At 44.9% G+C, this 26,041-nt stretch overlaps 1 protein-coding gene across 1 annotated transcript in view; it reads right to left on the bottom strand.

The window, feature by feature from the left end:
- The window catches only part of LOC311107476 (FH1/FH2 domain-containing protein 3-like), a gene marked incomplete at its 3' end in the record, with an annotated part of 171,805 nt that overhangs the window by 51,741 nt on the left and 94,023 nt on the right, over positions 1-26,041 (bottom strand). Inside the window, exons 4-5 of the mRNA XM_084149972.1 lie at positions 20,554-20,621; positions 14,338-14,443 (exon numbers count right to left, since the gene is read on the bottom strand). Coding sequence (XP_084006098.1) covers positions 14,338-14,443; positions 20,554-20,621 — 174 coding nt within the window. The remainder of the gene's footprint in view (positions 1-14,337; positions 14,444-20,553; positions 20,622-26,041) is intronic.

The raw sequence follows: 26,041 nt of genomic DNA, 5'->3' as shown, positions 1-26,041 counted from the left end.
CAATTGGGAAACCAGGAAAAAGTAACTTGCTTATTGCAGCTGTGGTGGCTATTGTTGTTGTGATCATAATCATTTCATAATGGCACACTTCCCATTCCAGGTCAACTCCCACTCAACTTAAAAAGCAAACGTGGAACATTGCAGATAGAATGTCATGAATAGAGCGGACCTGATACCTTATTCTACATGTTAGAAAGGCATGTTATGTTCTATATAATGTATTTATATCTGAAGGTTCCATAAAGTTATGTCCTGCTGAGCATTCAACAACATTGGCCCTGCGTATTGTACTGTAATGTGTGATTGTTACCGGCATGCAGAGCAGAGTGGAGCTATAGAGGTGAACCCCCTGATCCAGAATCTGGTCTTTGTTCTGTAATAGTGCAGCAGACACCCATCAATAACTCCAGGAGAGAGTAATTAGAAGAGCATGTACAGACCAGGACTCCTTCCTTTCCTTCTGCCTGCCAGCCTCAGACACTGATGTCATGACAACAATGTGGGCCTTCATCGCTAGTAATCAAGAGCAGTTCTATAGTTCTACAGTGCCTCACACAAAGAACAACAATAACATAGCTCAGTTCAGTTCGGTCCCCCGGCCTGCCCTCCCTGCATGTGGATTGTCAAGTAATGAGAAGCTGGCAGACAACAGCATGCCTTCAAAGTGAAGTGATTAGAATTTAAATGGAGGGAAGGTGTTGGGAAAAGAGAGAGAGAGTGAAAAAAATATGTTTACATTGTGTATACCCAGGGTTGAAAATAAAATAAACTTGGAAGTGTTCAATGAGCAAGCCCTGGCATCTGGTCTTCAGTCTCTCACTATAGTTCTTTCAATCAACTTAGTCTCTCTCAGAGGCTGTGACTGCCGGTGCTTGAGGTGCATTGACCTGTAGGGGTAGCACAGAGCCAGACTGGGGAAAAATAGACTACTGAGCTGAGCCAAGTCGAGTCGAGCTATACAGCACTGGCCTGGTTACACTTTAACCCTAGTTGCTGGAACCATGCTAGAAAGGAAATAAAATAAGCCATCCAGCATAGTTTGGGTCGACACAATAGTGAATAAGCCATCCAGCATGGTTTGGGTCGGCACAATAGTGAATAAGCCATCCAGCATGGTTTGGGTCGGCACAATAGTATGATAAGGGTATAAGAAAGGAGAGGGAGACAGAGAGAGAGACACTTGGGTTGGTCCCTGTGACGAGAGAGAGAGAGCGAGAGAGAAAGAGCGACAAGGAGAGAGAGAACGAGAGAAAGTTGGGTTTGTCCATGAGAACCACAGCTCTGGCCTTGAGAGAGAGCGAGCGCGAGAGCGAGAGAGAGAGAACCAGAGGCAGGGGGAGTCTAGCCACTGAGGTCTGGAGGAAGCCTAGTTTTCAGGCCTCTCCCACTCCTTTAACCGCAGCAATTACACTCCAAAGCCCCAGGAATGTCCAGGAAGTGCCTCTCTACCACCAGAGAAGAGGTGAGATCCAATCCAGGATTAAGGTGACGACAATAAACGTGAGGGGCCTGACTAGAAAAAGTCCACTCTTACGGCCCAGAGCCCCCCCTCGATCAACCCTTCTCCAAAATCCTTCTTCCCCGTCCCACCCTCCAGTCAACCCCTCGTTGGCTGCTTGGATTCATTTACATTTCACATTTCACCAGAAACTGGGTCAGCCAAACATTCAAACTGTCTGTCAGCAAGCAACATTTATTTTATAAGGGCTTTTTGGGTCTCTGTCCAAATCGTTATCCTTTACAATACAACTTGTAACAGTCTCTTATCTGATTCTGCTCTTCATTAGCCCTGTATTCACACTGCACTCACGGCTCTGCAATGTGCCGGCCCATACCGGAGAACGCAGGCTTTGCCAGAAGTGCTTAAGCCAGGGTTTTTATTACAGTTACAGAGCTATAGGTTTCTCATACTAAACTCTCTGGGAGTGAAGGCTGGCTGAGAGAAATACCAAGGCTGCCTTCCACTTGGGGTCTTTTCTACTCTAGATGATGTGTGAGGCTTTTCCTCACTGGGCCCAATGAGTTAGTCTCCATTTGAGAGAGGACAGATTTCCTTTTGCTGCATGTCTGCTACCCCTCCCTCTTCTCCTTCTCCGATTGGGTTTTGATTTAGAATCTCTCCCTGGTAATGAGACAGCTTTATTACTTGGACCAATTAAATCCCTCTTTAAATGTTCTGCTCCAGTGCCATAAATTCACTGGGACCTCTTCATTAGATTTAGTCAATCAGCAGCCCTACTACTGATCACTGAAGCCATTACAGCCATGCTGCCTCAGCCAGTTCAAAGCTAGCACAGAGATAACACAAAGCTAGCACAGAGCTAACACAACGCTAGCACACACCTAACACAAAGTTAGCACAGAGCCAGTGGCGTAAAGTACTTAAGTAAAAATACTTCAAGTACTACTTAAGTAGTTTTTTGGGATATCTGTACTTTACTTTACTATTTATATTTCTGACTACTTTTACTTTTACTTCACTACATTCCTAAAGAAAATATTGTACTTTTTACTCCATACATTTTTCCTGGCACCCAAAAGTACTTGTTACATTTTGAATGCTTAGCAGGACAGGAAAATGGTCCAATTCACACACATCAAGAGAATATCCCTGGTCATCCCTACTGCCTCTTATCTGGCAGACTCACTAAACACACATGCTTCATTTGTAAATGATTTCTGAGTGTTGGAGTGTGCCCCTGGCTATCCGTAAATTAAAACAACAAGAAAATCGTGCCGTCTGGTTTGCTTAATATAAGGAATTTGAAATGATTTATACTTTTACTTTTACTTTGGATACATAGGTATATTTTAGCAATTACATTTACTTTTGATACTTAAGTATATTTAAAACCAAATACTTTTAGACTTTTACTCAAGTAGTATTTTACTGGGTGACTTTCACTTTTACTTGAGTAATTTTATATTCAGGTATCTTTACTATTACTCAAGTATGACAATTGGGTACTTTTTCCACCACTGCACAGAGCTAACACAAAGCTAGCACAGAGCTAACACAAAGCTAGCACAGACCTAACACAAAGCTAGCACAGAGCTAACACAAAGCTAGCACAGAGCTAACACAAAGCTAGCACAGACCTAACACAAAGCTAGCTAGCTGCCAGCCCCTACAGTATAAATCAACAGGGAGCTAGGGGGAGTGCATGCTCCCCATTCTCAGACGCCCTGCCAGTATTTTATGTTAATTTACGGTTAGGTCTATACAGGCCCAAATCCAATCACTCTGTGTATCCCCAAAAGACACACAAACAAGCAAACAAACAAAATGGACTAACAGCAGGAAGTGAAGGATGGAAACCGTGGAAACTGTTCCAGAGCTATGCTGAGCCAGGTCTGGCCGTCTCAGGGTATTACAGAGTAGTACTGTACAACAGGCAGAGGGTGCTGTCTGAACAGACAGCCAGGGAGTAGGCTCTAGCACACATCTCAAAGCTACTTTGGTTCAACACACAGGCAAAGGAAATCATTGTAGTATTATTGCAGTAATGGGACTATGATAAGCATTCTCTCTGTAAGTCCTGCACTGGAAAGTTGGCTGGCAATGGAAATAAAATTAGTACGGCTAAGACATTTGAGCTACCGGAGTGGGCCAAACTGATGTACAGTACTTTGCCCATTCAAAATGGAGAACTCATTGGAGAATAGCAATTGCATGAAATGCACTATCCTTGTAAAATGAACTGAAAGATGAGCTGTGGTAAATTGTTACAGCTCTTCTGTGAAAAGTGGTGTGTTGGCTCTGGTTTGACCGCCATATGCTGAAATCATTATTTAATTTTTTTGTCATTTAGCAGACGCTCTTTTTTTTTTCATACTGGCCTCCCGTGGGAATCGAACCCACAACCCTGGCGTTGCAAGTGCCATGCCAACTGAGCTACACGGGGCCCCTACCCAAGAAACAGTCAACTGCTAGGCAGCATCGTCAGTACAGCAACCCACTGTTAATATGCCGACTGCCTGTTTTACTGTTGAAGTTGTTTTCCCCTTCATGAATCACAAAAACACTAAAGTGAGAGACTATCTGACGTGAGGGGCGAAAAAATCTACATGATATCAAAATAAACAGTGAAACATCTTTCTCTAAGTATGATTAGTTCAGATTCTATGATCAGCTGTCAAAATGTGTCTACATACTGTATGGAAGACATTCAATAAACTAGTCTGCAGCAGCCCCTTGGTTTACTGAAATCACACTAGGGGTTGAAAACATTGTCCTGGCCTTGTGCTGTGAGCGATAGTAGCAAATCAAATCAAATTTTATTTGCCACATGTACCGAATACAACAATTGTAGACTTTCCCGTGAAATGCTTACTTAACGAGCCCTTACCCAACAATGCAGTTAAAAAGTTAGAAAAGTAACAAATAGATAAAAAGAAAATAGTAACACAATAAAATAACATTTTAGCAGTCAGAATATATAGGCCAGCAGCCAGGTGGGGTTGAATTGGGTTCAGATGCTGGTTGTCTGCTGGTGTGTGGGGTTGAGGGGAAGGGAGTGCTGGGACCTGAGAAAGGGAGAGGTGGAGGAGACTGTAGTCAGAGAGGAAGAGAGGCCCAACTCGGTGGAAAATCTGTCTCCCTCTAGCAGGTGGCGTTTTTTAATGGTTTCTCCCACCACAAAAATTGGTTTTTGTATGGAGGTCAATGAGAGACTGTCGAATTTGGTCAACAAAAACATTTATGGCTTATTTGCTACGTGAGATTTATTTGATCAAATAGAAGTTTTCTAATGCTCAAGTTGTTATGAGTGTACTGGTATACGTAGGACAGATGACATTCCAGCAACTTTGAGAAAAAACACTTTATATCGGAGTTGTCTCGTGATGGCTATGCATATTCATGGCATGAGGCTAGTAGCATAGCATCTCTCTCCATTGAATACAGGCGGTTGACGTCAAGAACCCTCATTGAATATTCAAAAAAGGATTACAATAAAGAGATGCATCCACCACTCCAAAGAAAGGATAGGTGGGAGCTAGACAGCCCGCTATGCCGCTTTAATTCATACACAGCCCCCAAAATCTCTCAGGACCAAACAAACATTGGAACACCAGCTTAACACTAACAGCACTGCATAGAGTTTGGATTCTGTATTCTAGTTCAAGATTCTAGGTAAAGTTTCAGTCATTCTGAACTGCCATTGTTAAATTAATTGGTAGTTCTTACCTGTACATTTTCCAGGAGGAAAGTCATTTTGTGATTGGGGGATAGGATAGCGCGCTACCATCAACGTGTGGTTCTCTGAGCCTCATTCGTTCTACAGCTGCGGGGGCACAGCTATGTCTAGTGAACTGACTTCACACAGAGGCCGTGGTTGAAGTCAAGTAGGTCGTGGTGGTCCCCCCCCCCTTTGCCCAGGGCATGGATTCTACAATGTTGACTCCAATGCTTCCCACAATTGTGTCAAGTAGGCTAGATTGGGTGGTGGACCATTCTTGATACACACAGGAAACTGTTGAGCGTGAAAAACCCAGCAGCGCTGCAGTTCTTGACACACTCAAACCGGTGCACCTGGCATCTACTACCACAGGCACTTAAATATTTTGTCTTGACCATTCACCCTCTGAATGGCACACATACACAATCCATGTCTCAATTGTCTCAAGGCTTAAAAGGTATTCTTTAACCTGTCTCCTCCCCTTCATCTACACTGATTGAAGTGGATTTAACAGGTGACATCAATAAGGGATCATAGCTTTCACCTGGATTCACCTGGTCAGTCTACATCATGGAAAGAGCAGGAAAGAGTGTTCACACAGAGACTGTGGTAACAGGAGTATGCAGTGGTAGTGTACTGTAAGGCCATGAGAGCTGTAGGAGACAGACTGGAAACTATGCAGTATGAACACAGCCAGGCCGTGCCATTCCCATGGGAGCTCATTATAAACCAGGACTCCACTTGGAGTTTCAGGATGCGTCCCAAATGGCACCCAATTCCATTTATAGTGCACTACTTTTGATCATGGCCCTGGTCAAATGTAGGGTCAACTGTAGGGCACTATAAAGGGAATAGGGTGCCATTTGGGACACAGACTTGTAGTTTGGGATTCAGTTGGTGCTCCAGTGACATTCCAGGTGATACCCTCCTGGCTCGAAACACAGGACGGAATCTGGGATCTGGGCCGCAGATCCAGAAAACCCCTCTCTCTCGCTCCCGTCCACCCTTTCAGAGAAACCACATGGTGTGTGTGTGTGTGTGTGTGTGTGTGTGTGTGTGTGTGCAGTCTCCCTCCTGTCCAATTCTAAGGTCTCCCCTTTCACATTTCCTGAAGCCCCAAGGCATTGTGGGAGCTTTTCAACTGAAGTGGGCTTTCAGTGAATCATATTCTCCTGCAATACTGTCTTACATGATAACACGCATGCACACACACACACTCACACACATACACACACACACAAACACAAACACACACTTAGTCAGGTCAATACAGTATGGAAATATTTATCTATCCGACGGGGCACAGTAGGGGTCTCCCTCCTCTAGGACAGACAGCCTATAACACAGCCAGACAGAACAATACACACTGTTTCCAACCGGGATCGCTAACACTACCGTTACCCCATCCACGCATGGCCTTTCACTTAGGATGCGTCCCAAATGGCACCCCATTCCCTTTATAGTGCACTACTTCTGACCAGAGCCCTATAGAGTGTATATAGCCCTATGGACCCTGGTCAAAAAGTAGTGCCCTATAAAGAGAATAGGGTGCTATTTGGGACACACCCTTACAGAGCAGTATAGCCAATCTGCTGCACAAACCAGGGGGAGGGAAGCAGTAGGGCTGCACCAGCATTTGAAGTATTTCAGAAAACTGTTTCTGTATGTCAGGGTATATTAGGCCAGTGGTCACATTACAGAGTGGTAACATTAACATATTAACATTACAGAGTGGTCACATTAACATTACAGAGTGGTTACATTACAGAGTGGTCATATTAACATTACAGAGTGGTCATATTAACATTACAGAGTGGTCACATTAACATTACAGAGTGGTCACATTAACATCACAGAGTGGTCATGTTACAGAGTGGTCACATTAACATTACAGAGTGGTCACATTAACATTACAGAGTGGTCATGTTACAGAGTGGTTACATTAACATTACAGAGTGGTCACATTAACATTACAGAGTGGTCACATTAACATTACAGAGTGGTCATGTTACAGAGTGGTTACATTAACATTACAGAGTGGTCACATTAACATTACAGAGCGGTCACATTAACATTACAGAGTGGTCACATTAACATTACAGAGTGGTCACATTAACATTACAGAGGGGTCACATTAACATTACAGAGTGGATACATTAACATTACAGAGTGGTCATGTTAACATTACAGAATGGTGACATTAACATTACAGAGTGGTCATATTAACATTACAGAGCGGTCACATTACAGAGCGGTCACATTAACATTACAGAGTGGTCACATTAACATTACAGAGTGGTCATATTAACATTACAGAATGGTGACATTAACATTACAGAGTGGTCATATTAACATTACAGAGTGGTCACAATAACATTACAGGGGTGGTCACATTAACATTACAGAGTGGTCATATTAACATTACAGGGGTGGTCACATTAACATTACAGAGTGGTCATATTAACATTACAGAGTGGTTACATTAATATTACAGAGTGGTCATGTTACAGAGTGGTCACATTAACATTACAGAGTGGTCATATTAACATTACAGAGCGGTCACATTACAGAGTGGTTACATTAACATTACCGAGTGGTCACATTAACATTACAGAGTGGTCATATTAACATTACAGAATGGTGACATTAACATTACAGAGTGGTCATATTAACATTACAGAGTGGTCATATTAACATTACAGAGTGGTCATATTAACATTACAGAATGGTGACATTAACATTACAGAGTGGTCATATTAACATTACAGAGTGGTCATATTAACATTACATAATGGTCACATTAACATTACAGAGTGGTCACATTAACATTACAGAGTGGTCACATTAACATTACAGAGTGGTCACATTAACATTACAGAGTGGTCATATTAACATTACAGAGTGGTTACATTAACATTACAGAGTGGTCATATTAACATTACAGAGTGGTCACATTAACATTACAGAGTGGTTACATTAACATTACATAATGGTCACATTATTATTACAGAGTGGGTACATTAACATTACAGAGCGGTTACATTAACATTACAGAGTGGTCACATTAACATTACCGAGTGGTCACATTAACATTACAGAGTGGTCATATTAACATTACCGAGTGGTCACATTAACATTACAGAGTGGTCACATTAACATTACAGAGTGGTCATATTAACATTACAGAGTGGTTACATTAACATTACAGAGTGGTCATGTTACAGAGTGGTTACATTAACATTACAGAGTGGTCACATTCACATTACAGAGCGGTTACATTAACATTACAGAGTGGTCACATTAACATTACAGAGTGGTCACATTCACATTACAGAGTGGTTACATTCACATTACAGAGTGGTCATGTTACAGAGTGGTCACATTAACATTACAGAGTGGTCACATTACAGATTGGTCACATTAACATTACAGAGTGGTTACATTAACATTACCGAGTGGTCACATTAACATTACATAATGGTCACATTATTATTACAGAGTGGTCACATTAACATTACAGAGCGGTTACATTAACATTACAGAGTGGTCACATTAACATTACAGAGTGGTCACATTAACATTACAGAGTGGTCATATTAACACAGGTGGAAGTATTACAGAAGCTGATGAAAAGGCCTCTACATGATGACAAGATATATGCTGATAATTATACTAAACTTGGTATGTATGGTATGCTATGGCATGACATCATATGCTTTGTTATGCTATGCTTTGCTATGCTATGGTATATGGTATGGTATGGTATGGTATGCTATGCTATGCTATGCTGAAGACTGGTCATTCCATAATACAATATGTAGAACTCCAACCCATGGTGTGAGGACTGAATGACTGCTGTCCTGTGTGACAATAAAATCCCAGATTAAGGGATGTACTGGGAGCAGTGTTCCAGGTCTCAGACAATTTAAGAGGCTATAAAACACTCGACTAGAGCCCATCTCCCTGGGTGCGTCCCAAATGACACCCTATCCCCTAGATAGTACACTACTTTCGACCAGGGCACATAAGTAATATGGTGCCCTTTGAGACATCCCCTCTCTCTCTCTGTGCTGAGCTCCCCCTGCATTGAGGAAGTCAGGGTGCTTTAACTTATGGCTAGACTCTAACAGGCGTGTCATTAAAAGCAGGAGATCTCACAATGGTAGCAGCGTTCTACGGTCCTCCACAGCCAACAGACAGAGAGGGAGCGAGGTGGAGGGTGAGAGAGAGAGAGAGAGAGAGAGAGAGAGAGAGAGAGAGAGAGGGAGAAAAACCGAACTCGTAATGAATTGTGGGGCTTAACGTATTTGATATGCTGATACTTCTGGACAGAGTACAACATAACTCCCCTCTGTCTGCGTAAGCATTACATTTACACCTGTCAGACAGCTACAGTATGCACTGTAATCTACATAGCTGGGTTCAAATAGTATTTGTTTTCTTTCAAATACTTTTAGTGTTTAATTTAGCCTGCCGAGAGTGCCAGATGGGTGGGGCTTGCACTTTTGGGAGTATTCAACAGGGTTCATTGCACCAGGCAAGCTCAATAAAGCACAGATAAAGTATTTTAAAGAAAACAAACACTATTTGAACCGAGGTGTGGTATGTAGGTTGCATGCAGGGAAGGATGCATGAGGTTTACCTCACAGGGATTAATAAATGTATAGAAGGTGTTTAAATTATTCATAAACACTCTAGCCAGGATTGCAGCTGCTATGACAGGTGTGTGAGGAATGTTCCTATACGTTCAGAAGTTCAACAAAAGTCCTCTCCAAGAAACACAACTATTCTGTAACTATGCTGTATGTACTCAAAGCCCAAGGCTTTGCATGACGAACAAAGAATGTGTCTAACTAGTCTTGGGGAAAAGCACTGGTAAACTTAAACTAACACTAGTTTACTGTACTGTACTGTATATAACAATATGAATATGTATACAGTATATGAATAGTGTGTACATAATATTTTTGTTGTCTTTTGGTGTCTTTCCAATATATTTCCCACCATTTTGCCCCCCCCCCACCCCCCCCCCCCCACCTCTCACACAGTGCTCTTGTAGTATGTCCGGGGCCATGGCTGAGTTAGGGTTAGAGTTAGGGTGTGTGTGTGTGTGTGTGTATGTGTGCGTGCATGTGTGTGTGTTTGTGTGTGCAGCGAGAGCGAGTAAGGACTACGGTTAGTGTGCTGGGGACCAGATGACCCAGTATCCTCTGCAAAGGTGACCGCAGTCCCGTCCACGGTTCACACTGATAGGGTCATAAAGAGAACGCTAGCCAGCTCTCCCCCCGTCCCCTGGGCCTGAGAAAAGCAGGGCCGCCCTGGAGTCAATCAACCTCAGTGCTGCATGGAAGCCAGGTGTGAGGGGCCCGTTACACAGAGGGGCCTGGCCCGGTGCTGGACCGAACGACACCCTCACCACATCAACACAGGGACTGTTAACTGGCCGCAGGGAAGGAGGAGAGGGACGGAGTGAAATAAAGAACAGAGAGAGAGGGGGGAGGGTTGAAGGTGATGAGGGGTAGCATACAATTGAAGAGTGAGGAGTGAAATATCTACTGGTTACAGTGACTGCAATGTTCCACATACTTTTGGTCTTATCCCCTACTGGGAACCTGTTGTTTCTGTGATGTGGGTGTAGTGGTGTAGCTACATGTGTGACTACCTGGCTGCTGCTTTTTCATCAACAAACACTCAGCTCCCTCAGCTCTGTTGCTCCGTTGGTAAAAGATCATCCTGCAGCAACAGGAAATGGCAATTATTATGTGGAGTATAATTCATGGACATTTTTGAAGGGGTTGATGTATTTTTCATAAAATCAAGTCTGAAATTTCAATGTGGAAATTACAAACTTCAGAAGCCTTTTAAAACCTCAAATACACTATAAGTTTGAAATTGGCTGCTCTGACCTTGAGTTGAAGCAAGATGTGCTCTGGAGAGGGAAAATGATCTACACCCTACATTTCCTCAGCTGGTCATGAGAAAATAGGTCAGGAGTTGAAGCAGGTTAAAGGTCAGGAGTTGAAGCAGGTTAAAGGGGCTTTCGGATCGGGCGAGCAATAGTTGTCATGGTAACGAGGGAAGACATGTGGGAAGGGAAGAGACAGGGCGGGGCAGCTACAGATGAAGGGATAAATAAACAGAACCCCAGAGAAACAGAGTGGTGGAGAAAAGGAAGGGGGTACAAAGGAGAGGGAAAAAGAAGTGGATGAATTCATGAAGTGGCCTCCTAACTCAGAGTACAGCGACAACTATAGCTCTTTAATGTGGTGGACTTTTAGGTTCCTAAGAGTCTTGTCTTCTCTCTCTCTCCCTTTCTCACCCCTCTCTCTTTCCCGGCCTCCCTCTCTCCCTCTCTCACCCCTCTCTCTTTCCCGGCCTCCCTCTCTCCCTCTCTCACCCCTCTCTCTTTCCCTGCCTCTCTCTCACCACTCTCTATTTCCCTGCCTCTCTCTCTCCCTCTCTCACCCCCCTCTCTTTCCCTGCCTCTCTCTCTCTCTCTCTCTTTCTCAGCATTTCTCTCAATCTCTCCTTATCCCCCTCTCTCTGTGGCTTGTTTGTACATTGAGAGGCAACAGCGAGTGATTTATCTGTCTGACTCAGAGACCAAGTTAAAAAGGGAGATGCTGGGGTTAGAGGTCAAATCCCTAACCATACAATGAGGTCAATGAGGGGTTGTAGGCCACACTGACAGCCAGCCCAGAAGGGTTATATCAGAGTTGTGTCACAGTCATCCTCTCTGACCCCTTTGATTTATTCTGATTCAAACAGGTCAGGAAGTAACAAGTCCAACAGACAGAGGAAACACGTTGGATAATGTTTAACTTAATTTAATCAACATGTGGAGACCATGATGTGATTTAGGCCTAACATGTGAACCATACCAGATAATGAAGGTCGTTTACAGTGAGATATGACTCTTGTTTAAGCTAAATGTAATAAATGAATACCAAAGTCAAAGAGGTGTCTGGGCTATGTAACCCAAAATTAATTGAAGCATCAGTCTTCTTCAGACATCGTTTCAGTTCCAAGCCTGTATCACGGCCCAAAGTCGTTAATAAAGTCTCTCTGACTTAATCATCAATAAAGCGACAAAACTTATTTTATTCCAAAGAGAGCGAGAGAGAGAGAGAGAGAGAGAGAGAGAGAGAGAGAGAGAGAGAGGCTGAAGAAGGAGAGAGAGAGAGAGAGAGAGAGAGAGGCTGAAGAAGGAGAGTGAGAGAGCGAGAGAGAGGGAGAGAGAGAGAGCGAAAGATGGAGAGACAGAGAGAGAGAGGGAAATTAGTTTTATGAACTGCAACATCCTGCCAGGACTTTTATTGGGAGCTTAAGAATGTGTGACCTGCCCCGTAGCAACAGAGCCGCCTGTTAAATAGTGTCTGTGACCTTGTAGGTGGGTGTGTTGACCCCTCCCAGTTCCCCTACCATCACTACCTAACCTCTAAACACAGCTAGACCTGACTGCACACATACGCACGCACGCACACACACACACTTTAACATGGTCAACCTTTGACCTCCACAGACAAAGGACAGATACATTAATATCCAGATTCCTTATTGGTCTAATTTCCTTCCCCCATATTAACCATGACATACATTTACAGTTGTTTGTGTGTGTGTGTGTGTCCCCACAAGAATAGTAAACAAACAAAAATGTGTCCAACTGGGGACATTTTGTTAGTCACCACGAGGTCAAATGCTGTTTCTAGGGGGTTTAGGGTTAAGGTTAGAATTAGCGTTAGGGTTAGAATTACGTTAAGGGTTAGGGTTAGGCGCTAGGGTTAGTTTTAGGGTTAGGGTTAGGGTTAGGCGCTAGGGTTAGGTTTAGTGTTAGGGTTAAGGTTAGGTTTTTTGGTAAAGATTAGGGTTAGGGTTAAGGTTAGGGTAAGGGTAAGAGTACGGGTTAGGGTTAGGGGTTAGGGAAAATAGGATTTTGAATGGGACTGAATTGTGTGTCCCCACAAGGTTAGCTGTACAAGACTGCTGTGTGCGTGTGCATGCGTGTGTGTGTGTGTGTGTATCTGTGTGTGTGTGTCACCACCAAGCCAAACCATTAATTTAAATGAAGAATGTAAACACATGTGGTGGTCCTGGGTAGGTTTATGGAGACTGGCCTAACCCAAAGTGTCAATGTGTTGATTGGTACCATCCTGATTGATACCATCTCTGATTAATACCATCTCTGATTGATACTATCCTTGAGCAAGGCACTTAACCCTAATCTGCTCCCAGGGCGCCATACCACTATAGCTGACCCTTTAAAACCAACACATTTCACTGCACCTACAGTATCTGGTTTATGTGACAATAAAACAAATATATATTTTGGATTGCCATGTAGTCATGTGTTGTACAGAGATGGGTGGGTGGGGGACAGGGATAGGAGACTGTGCGTGTCAAATCAAATCAAATTGTATTTTTCACATGTGCCGAATACAACAGGTGTAGACCTTACAGTGAAATGCTTACTTACAAGCCCTTAACCAACAATGCAGTTTTAAGAAAGAATACCCCAAAAAATCACAAAAAAATAGAATATAAAATAATACAAAATAAAAGTAACAAATAATTAAAGAGCAGCAGTAAAAATAACAATAGCGAGGCTATATACAGGGGGTACCAGTACCGACTCAATGTGTGGGGGCACCGGTTAGTCGAGGTAATTAAGGTAATATGTACATGTAGGTTGCCGTGCGGTAGCAGAGAGAACAGTCTATGACTAGGGTGGCTGGAGTCTTTGACAATTTTTAGGGCCTTCCTCTGACACCGCCTGGTTTAGAGGTCCTGGATGGCAGGTGATGTACTGGGCCGTACGCACTACCCTCTGTAGTGCCTTGCGGTTGGAGGCCGAGCAGTTGCCATACAAGGCAGTGATGCAATCAGTCAGGATGCTCTCGATGGTGCAGCTGTAGACCCTTTTGAGGTCTCCTTAGGGGGAATAGGATTTGTCGTGCCCTCTTCACGACTGTCTTGGTGTGTTTGGACCATGTTAGTTTGTTGGTGATGTGGACACCAAGGAACTTGAAGCTCTCAACCTGCTCCACTACAGCCCCGTATGTGTGTGTGTGTTTGTGTGTGTGTGTGTGTGTGTGTGTGTGTGTGTGTGTGTGTGTGTGTGTGTATGTGTATGTGTGAGTTACTACTGGTCTGTACATACCTCTGAGGATGTAATTCTGGTAGTTCTGGTCCGCTTCAGCCCCAACCTTGATTAGACATGTCAGTCCTTCAGACACCACAAACTCATGGACCAGGTCCTTGTCATCCTGAAGAGCAGAGAGAAGAGCAGTTTACGCCTGATTCAAACACATCATATAGTGTCCCAAATGGCACCCTATGAGCCCTGGTCAAAAGTAGTCCACAGAGAATAGGGTGCCATTTGGGACGCAACCCACAGTCTCTCTGTCACTGAGACACACAGCTAACACATGAACACAGACGACTAGAGACTGGTCCTGTGCAATGAGTAGCAGTGATTCTATGGATGAGTCCTAAATAGCACAAGGTAGTGCACTATATAGGGAATAGGGCAGCATTTGGGACACACACTAGGTATGATTTAGCATAATGGGACATGGATTAGGAAGTTATATGAGAGTGGTTTTTTGACGCCACAAATCTATAAAGACCTTTAAAGACATTTAAGAGCTCTTGTAGGTCTCATTTTTGTATCTACAGTATAATAATGACCTTTAAACTTTGCCAAGTATGGGCAATACAAGCATTACATTTAATTAAAGAGATTTATGGTATCCTTGACAACACATATCTCCATGACAGAAAGTAAGACTAAGTATGTTGTGCATTACTTTCACCAGGGACAAATTACCCAGCATGCTCCAAGCACCTCATTTCCTGTTGTCATGGCAACCCTGTGTTTTGTAGCTACCTTAAACATCGGTTGCTAAGTGCCTGTTACCGGCTAACAGAAAGAGCTCATCGAATTAGTGACAGAGAGGTGCTAAGAGCATTGCTGTCCCCGTTTAATGAATGGTTAGATGCCAACGAACCACTCGGCGCATGAGTGAGTGAGTGAGTGAGTGAGCGAGCAGTGAGCACACTTCGCATTGCTGATTTGGTATTACTGACCCAGACCACAACCCCCTCCATCTTAGATCCTTGCTGAAGTGAAGGGGAAACTCTGGGTTCACACCAAACAACTTCATTACATGTGTATACAGTGTCTCCGGACCGCTCCTGTCTCAGCCTCCAGTATTTATGCTGCAGTAGTTTATGTGTCGGGGGGCTGGGGTTAGTTGGTTATACCTGGAGTACTTCTCCTGTCTTATCCAGTGTCCTGTGTGAATTTAAGTATGCTCTCTCTAATTCTCTCGTTCTCTCTTTCTCTCTGAGAACCTGAGCCCTAGGACCATACGTCAGGACTACCGGGCATGATGACACCTTGCTGTCCCCAGTCCGCCTGGCCTTGCTGCTATTCCAGTTTCAACTGTTCTGCCTGCGGCTACGAAACCCCTACCTGTCCCAGACCTGCTGTTTTCAACTCTTAATGATCGGCTATGAAAAGCCAACTGAGAGACCTGAGCCCTAGGACCATACGTCGGGACTACCGGCCGTGGTGACTCCTTGCTGTCCCCAGTCCGCCTGGCCTTGCTGCTATTCCAGTTTAAACTGTTCTGCCTGCGGTTATGGAACCCCTACCTGTCCCAGACCTGCTGTTTTCAAACTCTTAATGATCGGCTATGAAAAGCCAACTGAGATTTATTCCTGATTATTATTTGACCATGCTTGTCACTTATGAACATTTTTGAACATCTTGGCATGGTTCTGTTATAATCTCCACCCGGCACAGCCAGAAGAGGACTGGCCACCCCTCATAGCCTGGTTCCTCTCTAGGTTTCTTCCTAGGTTTTCGCCTTTCTAGGGAGTTTTTCCTAGCCACCGTGCTTCTACACCTGCATTACTAGCTGTTTGGGGTTTTAGGTTGGGTTTCTGTACAGCACTTCGAGATATTAGCTGATGTAAGAAGGGCTATATAAAATAAAATTGATTGATTGATTGATTGATTACATCAGGGTTGTTGAGTCTTAGCTGTGAAATAGTAGCCTAGTGGCCCCCCCTGGGTGCACATTTTGGTTTTTGCCCTATCACTACACAGCTGATTCAAATAATCAAAGCTTGATGATGAGTTGATTATTTGAATCAGCTGTGTAGTGTTAGGGCAAAAAAACAAATCGTGCACCCAGGGAACGAGTAGGGAAACCCTGCTGTCAGGTTAATCATTACATTTTAGTAATTTAGCAGACGCTCTTATCCAGAGCGACTTACAGTTAGTGAGCGCATACATTATTTTTATTTTATTTTTCATACTGGCCCCCCGTGGGAATCGAACCCACAACCCTGGCGTTGCAAACGCCATGCTCTACCAACTGAGCTACATCCCTGCCGGCCATTCCCTCCCCTACCCTGGGCCAATTGTGCGCCGCCCCATGGGTCTCCCGGTCGCGGCCGGCTATGACAGAGCCAGGATTTGAACCAGGATCTCTAGTGGCACAGCTAGCACTGCGATGCAGTGCCTTAGACCACTGCGCCACTCGAGAGATGGTTACTGTAGGCTATGTACACACTGGGATCAGGACACCAGACATCAAAATACCTTCTGAACAGAATATTACAATAGGAAGGAATTTGTTTTGACCTTGTATATTAGGCCCAGTTGATACTGGGAAGAAAAATACTCCTCAGGAGTGAAATTCAATGTAGACAATGTGTCTAGGGAACTATGGATGGAGAAACCCTTTAATACTAGATCAGGACTGTCCTCTTACATACAAGAGGCATGGGGCCCTGTTGAATAACCTTCAATGCTGTGGCTATTCGCTAACTTTGTGGTTATTACCCTACAATAACATGATTAGCTCTAATCTAATTGATCCAATTGGATGAATGTATTTCTGAACAACAGGCTCCCAGCTTTTCTGAGTCTGTGTCCCAAATGGCACCCTATTCCCTATGTAGTGCACTACTTTTGAATAGAGTCCTATGAGACCCTGGTCAAAAGTAGAGCACTACATAGGGAATTGGGTGCCATTTGGGACGCACCCTGTAGAGTTAGCTTGTAGCCAAACACCCACTGTGAGAGCACTTGATACTGAACCATCTGATCTGAGCTCAGTGCTATTTCTTTCACTTTGATGTCACCACACAACGTTTCATTGGCAGCCTGTCCAGTTTTGTAATATCAAAAGACCTTGGGGGAGCTAAATGAAAAAGCATGTTTTAGTGGACTGTTTATCTAAGTCTTTTTGACCCTACGCTGAATTTAAGGAATTAATACTAGACAAATGTGTTAAAATATTGAATAGGAGAACTAAGCCCACTGTAGCAGTGCTTCGATACTGGAATATAATGAAAAACACAGTATTATCATAACCCTGAAATACATTGTGAATGGCCCTGTGATATTTATGTGTTTCTGATGAGTTTGTCTCCTATACAGTGCCTTGCAAAAGTATTCATCCCCATCAACCAAAACACACAGACCAGGCAAGGAGGGGATTAATCAGAGAGGCAACAAAGAGACCAAAGATAACCCTGAAGGAGCTGCAAAGCTCCACAGCGGAGATTGGAGTATCTATCCATAGGACCACTTTAAGCCGTACACTCCACAGAGCTGGGCTTTATGGAAGAGTGGCCAGAAAAAAGCCATTGCTTAAAGAAAAAAATAAGCAAACACGTTTGGTGTTCGCCAAAAGGCATGTGGGAGACTCCCCAAACATATGGAAGAAGGTGCTCTGGTCAGATAAGACTAAAATTGAGCTTTTTGGCCATCAAGGAAAACGCTATGTCTGGCGCAAACCCAACAACTCTCATCACCCCGAGAACACCATCCCCACAGTGAAGCATGGTGGTGGCAGCATCATGCTGTGGGGATGTTTTTCATCGGCAGGGACTGGGAAACTGGTCAGAATTGAAGGAATGATGGATGGCGCTAAATACAGGGAAATTCTTGAGGGAAACCTGTTTCAGTCTTCCAGAGATTTGAGACTGGGATGGAGGTTCACCTTCCAGCAGGACAATGACCCTAAGCATACTGCTAAAGCAGCACTCGAGTGGTTTAAGGGGAAACATTTAAATGTCTTGGAATGGCCTAGTCAAAGCCCAGACCTCAATCCAATTGAGAATCTGTGGTATGACTTAAAGATTGCTGTAAACCAGCGGAACCCATCCAACTTGAAGGAGCAGGAGCAGTTTTGTCTTGAAGAATGGGCAAAAATCCCAGTGGCTAGATGTGCCAAGCTTATAGAGACATACCCCAAGAGACTTGCAGCTGTAATTGCTGCAAAAGGTGACTCTACAAACTATTGACTTTGGGGGGGTGAATAGTTATGCACGCTAAAGTTTTCTGTTTTTTTGTCTTATTTCTTGTTTGTTTCACAATAAAACATATTTTGCATCTTCAAAGTGGTAGGCATGTTGTGTAAATCAAATGATACAAACCCCCAAAAAATCTATTTTAATTCCAGGTTGTAAGGCAACAAAATAGGAAAAATGCCAAGGGGGTGAATACTTTCACAAGCCACTGTAATTCAGCTTGTTACAGTAGTATTTTATTTGCAGAACCTCATGTCCGCTTGCCTCCCCCTGCACTTTATGTTCTTCTCCTAGATGACAAAACCACCTGTGGCTCTCACACCTGTCGACGGCTCAGTCATTTAAGTACAGGAGGGAGGTTTTCAGCAGGCTTCGGAGTGGGCTACGCAACACTTGGCTACGGGCTAGTGCTCAGGTGGGGAGTGAGGGGGAGAGGTGTGTGCGTGTGTGTGTTTGTGTTTGTGTGTGTGTATGTGTGGAATACACACCAGAGTGTTTCCAGGACAGCTTCTACATGCATCAATGATGGAGAGCCCAGTCATTTGGCAAAACCATTGTGTATACAAGTGTGTACTCACACAGAGAGAGAAAGTTCCAGACACACAGCTAGGCTGGAACTGAAATATTATACAGTCTGTGACAAAGAGCTGGAGACACTGTATCTTCTGATAACATTTAGGTATAGACCTGCAGCAGACAGCATTTTAACAGAGTTTCTTCATCCAAACGCATGGACGCACTATATTGATACAAGGTCTTTAGGGGAGAGGTTACTCGAGTGCATTCGTTTGTGAGTGTTTGTGTGTGTGTGTGTGTGTGTGAGTGTGTGTGTGTGAGTGTGTGTGTGTGTGTGTGTGTGTGAGTGTTTGTGTGTGTGTGTGTATGTGAGTGTGTGAGTGTTTGTGTGTGTGTGTGTGTGTGTGGTGACATACTCTTCCTCCAAACCAGACCTAGTCATTCCAAGTGTCCACAGCCACAGTGATGCGTCCTGATCTATTCCTGTATTCTCTGTCAACATCTGTTGCTCTCGTTCCCTTCCAACGGTCTCCTGAAGTGATGGTTAACACTCCCCCTCTAGCCTCCCCCCTCTAGCCTCCCCCTCTAGCCTCCCCCTCTAGCCTCCCCCTCTAGCCCCCCCCTCTAGCCCCCTCTCTAGCCCCCCCTCTAGCCTCCCCCTCTAGTCTCCCCCTTTAGCCTCCCCCCTCTAGCCCCCCCCTCTAGCCTCCCTCTCTAGCCTCCCCCTCTAGCCCCCCCTCTAGCTCCCCCCTCTAGCCTCCCCTAGCCTCCCCCTCTAGCCCCCCCTCTAGCCTCCCCCTCTAGCCTCCCCCTCTAGCCTCACCCTCTAGAACGCCTCTAGCCTCCCCCTCTAGCCCCCCCTCTAGCCTCCCCCTCTAGCCTCCCCCTCTAGCCTCCCCCTCTAGCCCCCCCTCTAGCCTCCCCCTCTAGCCCCCCCTCTAGCCTCCCCCTCTAGCCCCCCCCTCTAGCCTCCCCCTCTAGCCCCCCCTCTAGCCTCCCCCTCTAGCCCCCCCTCTAGCCTCCCCCTCTAGCCCCCACTCTAGACCCCCCCTCTAGACCCCCCCTCTAGACCCCCCCTCTAGCCCCCCCTAGCCTCCCCCTCTAGCCCCCCACTCTAGCCTTCCCCTCTAGCCTCCCTGCCAGGCCAGTCAGCCCCAGTGTGTGAAGCAGGGCTCTGGCCAAGCATAGACCTGAGCACAGCAGAGTACAGCATAGCATAGCTGCCACGGAGGCAGTCTACTCTCACTGCACAGCTCTGTTCAGACAGCTAGGGAAAATATTACTGTACAGTGTGTGTGTTTGTGTTAAGTATGTTTGTATGAGCACTTGCTGTACAAAGCATGTGTGTGTGTGTGTGTGTGTGTGTGTGTGTGTGTGTGTGTGTGTGTGTGTGTGTGTGTGTGTGTGCCACATGGGAGAATGTGTGATAGTTAATGATAAACAACAGCCAGTAGTAGACTAACGCTGCAGTATTAATTCATCTGCCATTCTCAGGGTGCTGCTAAGACAAAAGGGAGGGGAACATTACCTGAAAGATCTGCTTGAGGGAAAACAGGGCTCTCCTCAGCTCTCGTCCATTTGAGTTGTAGAGTTTCTCTAAAAGAAAGAAAGAAAGAAAGAAAGAAAGAAAGAAAGAAAGAAAGAAAGAAAGAAAGAAAGAAAGAAAGAAAGAAAGAAAGGATCCGTTTACAGTCACACACAGCTGCGGTACTTTTCCATGTCAATGACTCAAGGAAAAAGCTAACTAAGCAAAGGCTTACAGTCCAAGAGATTGGAGAGGTAACCCTGCATGTGTGAGTGAAAACCAGCGTGACAGAGTTCCTCCTGTCAATGCCAGAGGACCTGTGAAGGACTGATAGCTACCATCCAGCTTGGTTGTGTTCAATTGTTCTGGTTTTCTGTGAAATTTGCTATTTTGATTCAGAGTCCATGAACTATAACCTTTCAGTAGAATATTCAGTCACATTTCATTAATGCTAATACACATCTTGTCCAGTAATAGTTTGACTAGTTGCTTTGGGCCAGTGAGGAGAGAAATGCAGAGGGAAAGGAGACTGTACATTTTAGTCATTTAGCAGACGCACTTATCCAGAGCGACTTACAGTTAGTGAGTGCATACATTTTTCATACTGGCCCCCCGTGGGAATCGAACCCACAACCCTGGCGTTGCAAGCTCCATGCTCTACCAACTGAGCTACAGGAGGCCTAGTTCAGAGAAGCACATCTGTGAAGAGTTAGAAAACACTGGACTTTTCCTGCTGACAGAACTAACTCTATCTGCCTCCACCGTGCAAAGCCACTACTACCATACAGATAATATAAAACTGTGACTGGCTACTACACTGACTGACTTATGACCAGACCACACAGGTCAGCTTACCAACATGTAGCTACACTCATGATTCAATGTGTAATGTTGTTGTGCAAAGGCTAAAGGGTTTCCAAAAGAAAAGGATTCATTGCTAATTGGTATGGTTATGAGGACTCTTGGTACATTGCATTACTTCCAAAAACTCTTAGGTGTTCTCATCCTTTCAGGGTATGTTGAGATCTTTCAACATGGCGTTGCATTTCAGGTGTTGTTCATTGTCTCACCATTGGGAGGCAGTGTTGAGCAGTAGAGCGTGACTCCAGTCTATTTTGATGCAGTGCTGCAGTGGAGGTACACTGTACCACTACCACACAGGCTGCTGCTGCTTGGAGAGTCTCTACACTGACTCAGCGAAAGCTGTGTCACTGCTGCAGATAGCAACATACACCATATCCTACTGTAGTCTCCTTCAGCTCTACCTCTCTCTCTCTCTCTCTCTCTCTCTCCCTCTCCCCATTTTTCTTTCTCTCTGTTTCATCTCTACCTCTCTCTCTCTCTCTCTCTCTCTCTCGCTCTCAGCCCCCATCTCTCTCGCTCCCTCGTTCAGCTCTACCTCTTCTTTCTTCTTCCTCACTCATGTTTTCCTCCTTATCATGAACACAGATGCGTTTGGTCTCCAATGACCTCTGACCTGTCTGCTCCCTGTTTTCACACTCTCACATTACTTAGACCTCAATAATTATGCTACCCTCCTTCTTCAAGCCAAAGTGAGAGGCCCAGGTGACCCCTGTGTACGATCACACACACACACACACACACACACACACACACACACACACACACACACACATACACACACACACACACACACCTTTCACCGTAGCAGGAAGGGGCCTCATCAGTAACATATATTCTGTCATGATGCTCTACAGCCTAACAAGACAACTCATTATAACATATATTCTGTCATGTTGCTCTACGGCCTGACAAGAGAACTCATTATAACATATATTCTGTCATGTTGCTCTACGGCCTAACAAGACAACTCATTATAACATATATTCTGTCATGATGCTCTACGGCCTAACAAGACAACTCATTATAACATATATTCTGTCATGTTGCTCTACGGCCTAACAAGAGAACTCATTCAAATTCCATCACTGTCCTGATCATTGTGGCACTGGAGAGTTTGATTTCTTCCTTACTGTTGGTGCGTATGTGTGTGTGTTTGCACGTGCACGTGCATGTGCATGTGTGTGTGAGATTATGAGTCATGAACATCAGACCCTAACACAACCCAACGCTGTCCGTTGAAACCTCTTACGTCTATGAGTGATCTGTCTATACAAACAGCTGGCCCTAATTCTATTCAGAAGGGTGAGAAACACACACAGTCTCTTGGCTGGATGGTGGATGGGGCATATGCTTGAGATTCACAGCACAGCAACAGACCTCTATTCATCATTGTTGTTTTCAGTCATAGATTAAATCCCTTCCCAGCTGAAGGTCTGAGTTTGTGTTTGTGTGTGTGTGTGTGTTTGTGTGTGTGTGTGTGTGTCTGCCAGCTCTGTGGGCACACATAGATTCTTCCAGAGACACCGTTAGCCAGCAGTATAGCCCAGACACAGCCAATGCCTAACAGACCCCCTCACTCCTCTCTCTCACTCACACACACACACACACACACACACACGTCAGACAGCACTTGTCCGTCAGCAAAGACTTAGACAACACCCAACCCCCACAGAAAAGCCCTAATGCAAGCACTTTGCACGTCGCGCATACACACACCACGCATACACGCACACACACACACACACACGCACGCACACACGCACGCACACACTGTTGAGGAAAACAATGTATTGCTGAACAGTTGCAAAGGGGATTCCTCAGTTGGTCGGAGGTTGGCTTAGTGGCTCTGGACTGACTGGGCTGTGTTCCAGGACACATGTTGAGGGATGTACTGACTGGGCTGTGTTCCAGGACACATGTTGAGGGATGTACTGACTGGGCTGTGTTGCAGGACACATGTTGAGGGATGTACTGACTGGGCTGTGTTCCAGGACAAATGTTGAGGGATGTACTGACTGGGCTGTGTTCCAGGACACATGTTGAGGGATGTACTGACTGGGCTGTGTTCCAGGACACATGTTGAGGGATGTACTGACTGGGCTGTGTTCCAGGACACATGTTGAGGGATGTACTGACTGGGCTGTGTTGCAGGACACATGTTGAGGGATGTACTGACTGGGCTGTGTTCCAGGACAAATGTTAAGGGATGTACTGATTGGGCTGTGTTCCAGGACACATGTTGAGGGATGTACTGACTGGGATGTGTTCCAGGACAAATGTTGAGGGATGTGCTGACTGGGAGTGTTCCAGGACACATGTTGAGGGATGTACTGATTGGGCTGTGTTCCAGGACACATGTTGAGGGATGTACTGATTGGGCTGTGTTCCAGGACACATGTTGAGGGATGTGCTGACTGGGTGTGTTCCAGGACACATGTTGAGGGATGTGCTGACTGGAGGTGTTCCAGGACACATGTTGAGGGATGTGCTGACTGGGATGTGTTCCAGGACACATTTTGAAGGATGTGCTGACTGGTCTGGGCAGGGCTGTGTTCCAGGACACATGTAGAGGGATGTGCTGACTGGGATGACTGGGCTGAGCTGTGTTGCAGGACACATGTTGAGTGATGTCCTTACTGGGCTGTGTTCCAGGACACATGTTGAGGGATGTACTGACTGGGCTGTGTTCCAGTACAAATGTTGTGGGATGTGCTGACTGGGAGTGTTCCAGGACACATGTTGTGGGATGTACTGACTGGGCTGTGTTCCAGGACACATGTTGAGGGATGTACTGACTGGGCTGTGTTCCAGGACACATGTTGAGGGATGTACTGACTGGGGTGTGTTCCAGGACACATGTTGTGGGATGTACTGACTCGGCTGTGTTCCAGGAAAATCAAATGTGTTCACATTCACTCAGGGAGTTGGTGTGTGTGTGCGTGTGTACTGTAGACTGCCTGGGGCCAGTCTGTGAATATGACCTACATCTGATGATGATGCACCCTGGGTAGACACATAGTGAACCAACACAATATAATCCAGAGATCTAGATTATGATGGAACACAGGGCTGGGGTATTCCATGCTGGAGGAGAGGAAACACACATTCTGAAACATTCAATGCCATACATGGCTGAGATCGGGACACAGATCAGATTACTCCTGGTCTTTTAAAAGAGTATGTCCCAGTAACCTACTGGTATCAACACCCACCAGATATAAATCTGCAGTGAAGTGAGGAAATATTTACAGGGGCACACCGATACGCAGCTCTATGCATCATGGTAAAGAAATGTCACATACTGTGTGAATCGCCCCAAAAAAGGATGTTTACTGTACAATGTTGTACAGGGGAATTTTCCCATGTTGACTCAACATGAAAAAGTGACGAAGCAAAGGGAAAATGTTGTTGTCATACAGACGGTTGGGGTCTACAGTATACAGTAAGTCAGTTTACTGGCTACTGTTTCACTCCTTACATCACCAAAGATCCTGTACAGTTGAGCTGGATGCCAGGAGACAATGGACACATTCTCCCCTTATGATATAAGCTTTGTAGGGACCAACATTTCTTACATTTCCATACCCATAGCAACACAATCCTACCACATTCCCATCACGCTCCTCTTTCAGGAGGAGATCTGGGCCCATAGGAGAGCTGGATTGCTGATCTAGGATCAGATTTCTTATTTTTTATCATAATTTATAAGATAATATGGGCAGGGAGGACCTGATCCTTGATCAGTGCTCCTACTCTCAGATACTTTATGAACATGGGCCCTAATGGCAGGTATCCCAGATACTGTATGTCGTGAAAGTAAATCAGCAGATTCATCAGTCTCTCTGCCAGTTGGCACCACGTCCCCATCACCATCCCTATCACCATGTTTCTGCTGCGGTAGGGGCACTGCCTGTCCTGATGACTCTCCTCTTTAGTCTGCACCATGTGTGGGAAAATCAAAGCCTCCTGCAGCATGCAGGTTGTGACAGGGTCATAACCATGGTGACGATGACTCAGAGTTGAGATGTGGGATCTGATCACTGGAGGGTGGAGAGGGAGGACGGTTATGTAGGTTACTCATCACACCTTCCCCTTGCTAAAACGATTAAGATGATTCATACCGTAGTTCTACTTTCATGTTAGAGCGTTGATCGTGAATCAACCGTCTGTATTTCCAGTCAGACATTTATTGTTTTTTATTCTCGGATGTAAGATGGTTATCTGGTCATTCACTTTGCTAAATAAATAAATAGCTTTCTACAGAAATGATCAAATAATAAAGTCAAACGTCAAATCATACATGATCATCATTCAATAAAGCCTGGGTCAGAATCAACCATCGCTGACAAAACAGTGTCACTGATGATCCACTTCCTGATTCCACTTGTAGTGATTCCACTACAACAAGGACAGTGATTTTCCTCATCAGCCAGGAGGCTGCCAGAGTTTTAGCACTAATCCTAGAGGAGCATGTTTTAGGAGGGGGGATAGAGGGGCCAGACGCCAAGCCAATCAGAGATGGCATGGTAGTCAACATTCCTCCACAGTGTATCAGTGGCGTTTGCACAAAGGCTCTGTGCTCCTCATCTTAGGCCTGAAGTTCGGCCTGCAATAAAACTGTCAGGGA

Source organism: Coregonus lavaretus (assembly GCF_964263955.1).
Source record: "Coregonus lavaretus genome assembly, chromosome: 3".
Taxonomy (NCBI): Eukaryota; Metazoa; Chordata; class Actinopteri; order Salmoniformes; family Salmonidae; genus Coregonus; species Coregonus lavaretus.
This window is presented reverse-complemented; position numbering and strand designations above follow the sequence as displayed.